General features: G+C 45.1%; 1 protein-coding gene across 1 annotated transcript; it reads right to left on the bottom strand.

The window, feature by feature from the left end:
• Window positions 1-1,168: 1,168 nt before the first annotated feature.
• LOC117812750 lies at window positions 1,169-4,211 on the bottom strand. The gene is made up of 2 exons (XM_034683663.1): window positions 2,012-4,211; window positions 1,169-1,936 (listed from the first exon to the last, which is right to left on the bottom strand). Exons 1-2 carry the CDS (start codon window positions 4,209-4,211, stop codon window positions 1,221-1,223), a joined length of 2,916 nt encoding a protein of 971 aa, XP_034539554.1. The 3' UTR covers window positions 1,169-1,220.
• Between the last annotated feature and the right edge of the window lie 5,992 nt (window positions 4,212-10,203).

Raw genomic sequence — 10,203 nt, 5'->3', positions numbered from 1 at the left:
GATGGATTTGTTCCAAATAAAAGACGAGATGCATTGGTCCAATTCTTTAAAAAAGGATTTTGTAATAAAGACAGGAATTGTTTGAAAAAAAAAACAGGAAGCGTGGCAGGATGGTCATCTTGATGGTATTTATTCTACCAGCTAAAGAGATAGGAAGTAATGACCACCGGTTTAGATCCTGTTTAGCCCTCTCCAGCGCTGGTTTCAGATTGTGTTTAAATAAACTGTAACCAAGCTAGGGCTGGAAAGGGATTTCTGGATTTAGACGATAAAAAATACCAACAACGCCATCTTGGGACTTTCAACCAAAGAGTTTTAACAATGTACTTATTTTTAGTTACCGACCCTTTAACAGAGGGTTTCCCCTTTAACAATACACAGGTGAGTTCACAAATGAATACAAAGGCATGGTTTAGGAAAAATATATATATACACACACAAGCTTTATTTAATTAGACAAAATAGTTTTTTTAAAAATACAACAATGATTTCTGGTGTCTGTTCAGGAAGAAGTAAGTGTAGGGACCCCGCTAACTGCAGCCAGGCTTATCTGTATCAGGCCTAAAAATAAACACGGCAAATTCACGACAATAACACACATCTAGTTAATAAATTAGACTATGTAAAGGACATGAACAAGCCTGACACAACAAACTGTAGCTACAGCCACGGCTGCTTACACAGCCTGGACGGGGATACTTTAACACTGTTACTGAGCAGAGTCTTTAAATCAAGACAAAAAGACAAGCAAAAAGGAGACAAAAAGACAAGCAAAAAGGAGACAAAAAGACAAGGCAAAAGTGGCAATCTGCAACAAAATACATGAACGTTAACCACTTACATACAACAACAACACACGGCACATTAAGATAAACAAAACCCAGTTGAGGTTTACCTCGGCCGTCCGCGACCCGATCACGTCACTACCTCACGCTCGTACCGCGTACTATATGAGCTTCCAGGACACAACGATACGCCAACCCGAAAGGAACACCGTCCTGGAATTAAAGTGAAAGTTACTCACATGTACGGACGTTGAAAACACTTAACACACGCGACTCGTACCTGCTCTCAACCCGGAGCTCTGCAGAGACTGAAGGGAGCTCCGCCACTCAATTTTATCCCCACAAACAACCAGGTAACTACAGGTGATTGGTTCCCACCCAGCTGTGGGGCATGAGCGCTAATCAGCAGGTTACATCTACCTCCCCCAATTTTTATCAAGGCCAAGGACGAAAGATACCTGCACCTAGGCTGCCAGAACCCAATACCTGAGGGGTTGTAGCCCTACTTGCCTCCCCCTGCACTGGTCGTGGGAGACGATGCACATTTGTGTGATGCCCTGTCGTTTTCCTTAGAGACTTGCGTGGGACAGCTGCGCTGGTGCTAGGGCCTCCATGGAACGGTGTGAGAGGGGAGGAACTGGCAACTGCTGCAGGCGGTGTTGGACGAGCTGGAGTGGGCCGGTGGTCCTGTGGTGCCGTCAATACCACCCATAACCCATTCTCCACCATCTCCTCCTCTTCATCACTTTCTGAAGGTGATGCCACTTCGGGTGCGTGCAGTGGCCTGACCTGAATTTGTCCAGGGGACTGGGGCAGGGCAGGTTTCAACATTGTCCAGTGCACTTGCCTCACACGAGTTAGATCGTAGACTGGGGCTACGGAGTAGACCACTCCGCCTGGTTCAGGTGGTCTCACCACCTCGAAGACAGTTGATCCCCACTTATCCTGGATCTTGTTACGGCCACGTGCTGCATGGTCATGCTGGTACACACACTGACCTGCTTTCAACGGTTCCTCCAGCACCCCCCGATCATGTCGCTCCTTTCGCCGCCTTGCCGCAGCCTCCATTTGGTCCCGGGCAGAGTCAAAAGCAACATCCAGCCGCCAGCGATGCTCTGCCACCCAGTCACACACTCTCCCCTCAGTCGGTTCTGGAAGGTGACCCAACAAAAAGTCTACAGGTAAGTGCGGTTCCAGGCCAAACATGAGGAAGTGTGGGGACTCACCTGTCGACTGATGAGCGGTGGAGTTATAATTAAAAACAAGCTGGGGGAGATGCTCAGGCCAGTGGCTCTTCTGGTCAGGAGGCAGAGTGCATAGTAGGTTATGCAGAGTCCGATTAAACCGTTCGCACTGACCGTTACCCTGTGGGTGATAGGGTGTGGTGCGTGTCTTCTTCACTCCATACAGCTTACACAACTGTCGAACCACAGCACTCTCAAAACTTCTCCCTTGATCAGAGTGAATGCGGGCTGGGACTCCATAGCGATAAAACCACTCTTTCACCAGCACTTCTGCCACCGTAGCTGCTCTCTGGTCCCAGGTGGGAATGGCCTGAGTGAACTTTGAAAAGACATCTGTCATCACCAGCACAAGCTCCTTTCCGTCCCGGACAGGCTCCAACAAGGTGAAGTCTATAGCCAGCACTTGGTTCGGTTTAGCTGCTAAGAGATGACCCATGGGCACTCGAACTCTTGGCTGCGTACATTTGGCCAGGACACACCGCTCACAACGCTGACACCACTCCTTTATCTCGAGGTCCATTTTTGGCCAGTAGCACCTCTGCCTCACCAACTCAGTAGTTTGCTCGATTCCTTGGTGCCCGTGATTCTGGTGAAGCTGCATCAACACTTCCTCCTTGAGACCCTCTGGAAGCAGGAGTTGGTAGACCTCCTCCCCACCATCTGGGCGAAACAGCCGACGATACAGCAGGCCATCAGTCTGCACAATCCGGTCCCACTGCCGGACCAACCCACGCACCTGGGGACTCAGCTCCTGTCTTTCAGCTTGACTTGGCGCCCTCTGCTGGTGCCAGAAGCCAAGAAAGGCTCCAATGGCTGGATCCGCTTGCTGGAGTGCCTGTAGATCTGCTGAGGTGCGGGAAAGAAAGGCAGTTACCTCTGCTTGCACTGCAATTTGCCGCTTACCCCTTCTCGCTGTCCTCTGCAGGGCATCAGGTACGGCCGTTCCGGGGAGAACTTTCTCGAGCTTGTTTGGGGCATCGACCCTTGTCTGCCTCAAGAAGGCTTCAGGATTCTTTTTGACACGGGCTGGGCGATCACAGTATCTGAATGAAGACAACCCAGAAGACCCAACCTGTACCGAACAGGTAGTAGCAACCATCTCATTAGCACCTCCTGGTACCTGAACTGACCCCTTTCTCCTAACCCTTGCCAATTCTGCCTGGGAAGTAGCGGCTACGGTGCGAGGAGCACGTGAAGAGTTACTTGGGCAATGTGGGACATGCTCATTCTCACATTCACGGGCGTAGTGTCCTGCCTGGTGACACCGTCTGCACACAACGCTACTGGGCCGACTAGGTCTGGGGACGAGGGGCACCGCCTGCATCGCTTTGATGGCCTCTGTGAGCTGACCAAGCTGCTCCTGTTGCCTATATACCAACGCGGTCAAAGCTGCGAGCTGTTCCGAATTGGAACTGCTAAGTGGGCACTCCACATTACGCTGGACACAAGAGCTCTGCACAGCACATAAAGGGGAAATAGAACAGTGTTTACTGTTAGCTGGGCTACCCTCACGTTCCCATCTGATAGCCTCAGCACGTACATCAACTAAGGACAGTGTGGGATCACTACGAACAGACTTCTTCAATTCCCTACGAAGATCAAAGTCATTAACCTTCTCTACAAACTGATCACGCAGCAAGATAAAAGAGTTAATCATTCTGTTAGGGGCACTAGCAACAACTTTCTCCATCAAGAAACACAAAGCATGAGAAAATTCTTGCAGAGACTCTCCCTCTAACTGTCTCCTAGAAAAGAAGTCTTCCTGTAGAGACACATAGGACTTTGGGCACCCATAGAGCTCCTCTAAAATGGCTAGAACGCGTTCTGGGTCATCACGGTCTAAACGTGGCCTGTACTTTATTTCATCCCTGGCTTCGCCCTCTAAATGATCAAAAATAAAGCATGCCTGGTCATTGGGACCCAAATGTCTAGCCCTCATGCTAGCTCGTACCTCCTCCACCCACTCATCTACCCCAATACCATGAGTACCCCTAAACATGGGGCACTTCCTTTCTTGTGGAAGGTAGATGATGCGTTCGGGGGCAGCAGTGTTCATGATTGTCCAGGGGGCACTCAGACCCGCTTGTGCTTCTGTCCGAGCCGCAGCCTCGTCCTGTAGCCGCTCCTTGTTTGCCCGTAGCTGTCGCACTTGCTCCATGAGGTCCTGCAGCTCCTTCTCCATGGTGGTGGGACACTACAGCAGCAGCCACTCGTGTCGTCGGTCAGTGGTCTGCACCCAGGACAAACAGCAGGTCCCACGCTGCGACAACAGTTGCCTTGTCTTTTTAAATAAATGGAAAAGGGAAGAATAAAAAAAACATGCTAACAGTCTACTCACTACACCACAGTCTGCTCACTACACAACAGTCTGCCAATTAGCATTAAAGCAACAAATTTCTAAAACCAACACATGCCTTTGATTGTGTAAATCCTGCCAACAACGCCAGAACAGTGTAACCAAGCTAGGGCTGGAAAGGGATTTCTGGATTTAGACGATAAAATACCAACAACGCCACCTTGGGACTTTCACCCAAAGAGTTTTAACAATATACTTATTTTTAGTTACCGACCCTTTAACAGAGGGTTTCCCCTTTAACAATACACAGGTGAGTTCACAAATGAATACAAAGATATGGTTTAGGAAAAATATATATACACACACACACACAAGCTTTATTTAATTAGACAAAATAGTTTTTTTTAAAAACACAACAATTACTTCTTCCTGAACAGACACCAGAAATCAGTGTAGGGACCCCGCTAACTGCAGCCAGGCTTATCTGTATCAGGCCTAAAAATAAACACGGCAAATTCACGACAATAACACACACATCTAGTTAATAAATTAGACTATGTAAAGGACATGAACAAGCCTGACACAACAAACTGTAGCTACAGCCACGGCTGCTTACACAGCCTGGACGGGGATACTTTAACACTGTTACTGAGTAGAGTCTTTAAATCACACTGTTACTGAGCAGAGTCTTTAAATCACACTGTTACTGAGCAGAGTCTTTAAATCACACTGTTACTGAGCAGAGTCTTTAAATCAAGACAAAAAGACAAGCAAAAAGAGACAAAAAGACAAGGCAAAAGTGGCAATCTGCAACAAAATACATGAACGTTAACCACTTACATACAACAACAACACACGGCACATTAAGATAAACAAAGCCCAGTTGAGGTTTACCTCGGCCGTCTGCGACCCGATCACGTCACTACCTCACGCTCGTACCGCGTACTATATGAGCTTCCAGCACACAACGATCCGCCAACCCGAAAGGAACACCGTCCTGGAATTAAAGTGAAAGTTACTCACATGTACGGACGTTGAAAACACTTAACACACGCGACTCGTACCTGCTCTCAACCCAGAGCTCTGCAGAGACTGAAGGGAGCTCCGCCACTCAATTTTATCCCAGCAAACAACCAGGTAACCGCAGGTGATTGGTTCCCACCCAGCTGTGGGGCATGAGGGCTAATCAGCAGGTTACAAAACATTTAAATTTGCGTGTAACCGAGACCTCCAAATATGTGAAGGTGTCCTGAGCTATTTTAAAAGGAAACTGGTCAAAGTTCATACAACGTGCCTGAGCATTAACTGAAAATAAGAGGCTCTTTGACAGGTTGATTTTGTAACCTGAAATTTTACCAAAACTAGATATTAAGTCCAGGGCTTTAGGGATTGAGATGTCAGCTTGCGAGAGATACAGAATTAAATCATCGGCATATAAGGATAACTTGTGGGTCTGTTCCCCCCCTACTGATCCCTGTCAAATCCACCTCACTCCTCAGTGCTACAGCCAGAGGCTCAATTTCTATATGGAAAAGAAGTGGGGACAGTGGACACCCCTGTCTGGTCCCTCGATATAGGGAAAAATAATTAGAGACTATTTTATTTGTTCTGATACAAGCCTTTGGTGATGCACGCAAGATCTCGATCCAGGAGCAAAACGCTGGACCAAAGCCAAATTTGTTCAAAGCTGTAAACAAATAATTATACTCTATCCGGTCAAACGCTTTGTGTGCGTCAAGTGAGATAATCACTTCCGGGATACAGATCCATCTGACATGTAGATTATGTTAAATCATTTTCGTAAATTACCAGAAAGTTGTCGCCCTGCGATGAATCCCATTTGATCAGGATGTATTATGGAGTTCATCACTTATAGGTCTATATGAATCGCATCTGAGAGGGTCCTTGCCCTTTTATGTAAAACTGAAACTATAGCTTCTGTCATGCTCGGCGGTAGTGACTTCTTTTCAAATGATTCTGTTAATACTTCACTTAGGAGTGGGGCCAATTTCTGAGAGAACTTTTTATAGAATTCGATTGGGAACCCATCTGGACCCGGTACCTTACCACTCTTCTTTGTGTGATTGCCTGCTCAATTTCATTAGTTGATATAGGTTCATCAAGATTATCTTTTTCCTTTTCACAGATGGTTGGAAATTTCAGTTTTTTAAAAAAGTTGTTTATTTCAGTTTTCTCTCTGGACTCTGAGGTGTAAAGTTCCTCGTAGAATTTCTTAAATTCGGTATTGATATTTACTTGATCTGTTGTTGTACCTTGTGTTGTTTGTATTTCTGCTATATAAGTAGCTTCAGCAGATTGTCTCAGCTGATGGCACAATAATTTACTAGCTTTCTCACCAAATTCATATTCCCTTTGCGTCGATTTAAGAAAACGCTCCTCCTCTGATTCTGTAGTCAAAGTGTCTAGTTCTGTTTGCAGAACTACACGCTTCATGTAGAGGGCAGTTGAAGGGGACAAAGAGTGTTCCTGATCAATATAACTTATTTGAGAGATGAGTGAATTAACCTTTTGATTTCATCATTTATTTTTGTTAGCATTATACGATATTATCTGTCCCCATAAGAAAGCCTTCATTGCCTCCCAAAGTATCTGCACAGTCACATCTGGCGTACGCTTTGTTTGCAGGAAGAAGTCTATTTGAGATGACCCAAAAGCCACAAACTCCTCATCAGCAAGTTGCCTCTGAGTAAGTCTCCAGCTACATTTGATGCGTCTGTTATTTGGAAATCAGAGCTTCATGCAGACAGGGCTATGATCTGAGATTATTATGCCTGTATATTCACAAGATTTCAACTGGGACAGCATTCTTTTATCTATAAATAAAAAATCTATTCTAGAGTATGACTGGTGTGCTGGAGAGAAAAATGAATATTGTCTAGAATTAGGTTTTTTTTTATATCTCCAGGCATCAATCATTCCATAACTCTGGAAAAAGTCTTTCACATATCGAGCAGATTTGTTTAATGCTCCAGGCGAGGGTTTAGAGCAGTCTAAGCTTGGGTGTAATATACAGTTAAAATCTCCACCTATACTGAATTGCTGGCCATAGGGATCTGGAAATTGTGCAAAGATAATTCTGAAAAATTCCGCATTGTCCCAGTTAGGGGCATACAAGTTTACCAACACTACAGGACAGTCAAATAATTTTCCTTGGACCACTACAAACCGACCATCAGTGTCTGCTGTTACTTTAACTACATCAAACAAAACATCTCTACATATAAGAATGGCTGTACCCCTGCTCTTTGCAGTGAACTTGGAGTGTAAAGCCTCCTCTTTGAAGTCTACTATGATCCCTGGGGATCAGATGTGTCTCCTGTAGGAAGACAATGTCTCCCTTCAGTTTCCTGATGTGAGAGAATATTTTGCTTCGTTTAACTGGGTGATTTAGGCCTCTGCAATTCCAGCTAATTATCACAGTATCACTACTATCTGGCTTTTACACTCACTTTTTAACATATGGGCTCCCTGGGAGTCGGTGTTGGACAAATACAAATGTCTGACAGCAAAAGGGAAAAAATAAGAAAATAATACATGAGAAATAATAACAAAAATTAAAGCCGCAAGCGGCGATGTGCGGGCCCTCGTTCAAGCACCGCCTGATGTGCACGACCGCCTGATGTAAGCCACCGCCTGATGTGCTGCAGGTGTTGCTGTGCTTCCTAGGCTGAAACTGTGAGCAAGCATGTTAAAAACATGTTCTGAGAGTAAATACTGCTTGTGTCCATTAGGTGGCGCTATTCATATGACAAACATGTGTATGTATATGAGTTCAGGCTGGGCCCATGATGAAACATGTCAAATTTGGAAGAGATCGGAGATTGTATGTAAATGTCAGTACCGTGTATTTCCTGAGGGTGGCGCTATGGCTGTAGTAGATAAATGAGTCCATAGGTGTGTTGAGGGATGGACCCTGATCATGTGTATGTAAGTTCAAACAAATTGAACACTGTATGAAGGAGCTATAAGTACTTCCTGTTTCATGGCGAGACATCAGAGTTTGAGGCGTGGCCACGCCCACACCGATTGACTTAGAGAAATTCTGTCTGATGACTTTTGATCGTCAATGTGTCTGCTTCAAAATGTGCGTGGTTGGGAGTTGATCGGAGCAAAATTGTAGGAGCTATTTACATAAATACATACTTTAGAGGTTGAAAAAATGTACTCCAAGTTTAGCGAAGTGCCACGCCCACAAAAATTGACGTAGAGAAATTCTGTCTGATATTGTTTGATCGTTAATCTGTCCACTCCAAAATGTGTGTGGTTGGGAGTTGATCGGAGCAAAATTGTAGGAGGAGTTCAAACAAATACATACCCAAAATAATGGGGTCAAAAACAGAAAAATCAAAATGGCCGACTTCCTGTTGGGATTTCACCACGAGGTTAAGAGGCTTTTTTGTAGATCTTGGCATAACACCTTACCAAAAAAAATTTCATGCATGCATGTTGAACCGTCGTGAGGGGCTGGCCCTCCGAAATTTTCAAATTCAAGGGGGCGCCGTTTAGCCATTTTGGGGATTTTTTTTTCGGGACCACCAAAATGTCGAAATTTTCACCAGGCCTGGTGCATGTGCAGCGGTTGGGGACTTTTGCACCGCGTTATGGCAAGCACATTTGACATACAAAATACGGAAGAATAATAATAATAATAATAATAATCACTCGGGTTTCAATAGGGCCTCGCCGACAATTGTCGGTGCTCGGGCCCTAATAATAATTAAATGAAAAGAAAAAGAAAAGAAAATCATACAAAACAAATAATATAGCGCTGGCCTCTAATCCATAGAGGCTGCCGGTGCCTCCAGTCATAGTCTCTAACAAGACTCGCAGATCCACTCATCTAATAGGCCAGAGTATTCACCAGAACATGGAATCAAAATAATAAATCGAAGCATAACCGCAACTCCTTAAATGAAAACATTTTTAATTTCTTAGCGTTCCGTTGTCACTTATAAAGATCACAACTTCACATGCATTTCAAAAATAATTAGGACCCCTTTAAACCCAAGATTACAATTGCTTTAGAACCACAGAGGGGAAAGTATAAACATCAGCTTACCTTTATGGCATATTGGATGATTATGACCTTAGTGTAGAAATATTAACTACCATCCTGCTGACAATGTAAACATTTAGGGTCCATTTAAGTGTACAACGTCCGCCTTTCTCTAAGCCTAAGTCATAATTAGTTCAGGACCCAACATTTAGTTAGGCCCGTAGTGACCATAGACTGTAAATAAAAATGGACAGCGTTGCTCCGCCTTTTCCCGTTGTACGGTTCTGAAGCCAAAAAACCCTCTCCTGGGCGCCGCCATTGTGCAGCCAGAGCCTGTGAAGCCACTGCAATAAGCTGCAATAAAACCCCGTTTTTTAAACTCTAATAACTAACGAAAAAGAAACTTTTCAGGAAAATGAGGCCTTGAACACAAAACAGTCAAATACTAACTACATATCACCACAGCATACGGATGGGAGAAATATTCGTACCACGTGTATTTATTTTTTAAAGTGTGACTGCTCCCCCATTCAAATGAATGGGGAGACAGATTTTTTTTTACCTATGCTGCAGCCAGCCACCAGGGGGCAGACACACTGTTGAAAGCTTCACCACCAGCCGAGGGAACTTCTCCCTTGGTGGTGACCAGTTCTCCTCTACAAATATCTTGGCTAGTTTGGAGTCCTTGAAACTCCGTCTCAGTCCATCTTTAATAGTAATTCTCAATTCCGCCGGGTAGAACACGCCGTAGCGTATCCCATCCCAGCGCCTCAGCATTCCTCGTTCCTCGTTGAAAGCAGCCCGCTGCCGGGCCACGGTCTGGGTGAAGTCCGGTTGGATGCGCACTCTAAAAAATGAAGC

The sequence above is a fragment of the Notolabrus celidotus genome, chromosome 5, assembly GCF_009762535.1.
Source record: "Notolabrus celidotus isolate fNotCel1 chromosome 5, fNotCel1.pri, whole genome shotgun sequence".
NCBI classification, from domain to species: Eukaryota; Metazoa; Chordata; class Actinopteri; order Labriformes; family Labridae; genus Notolabrus; species Notolabrus celidotus.
Note: the sequence above shows the minus strand (reverse complement) of the source record. Positions and strands in the feature narration are given on the sequence as shown.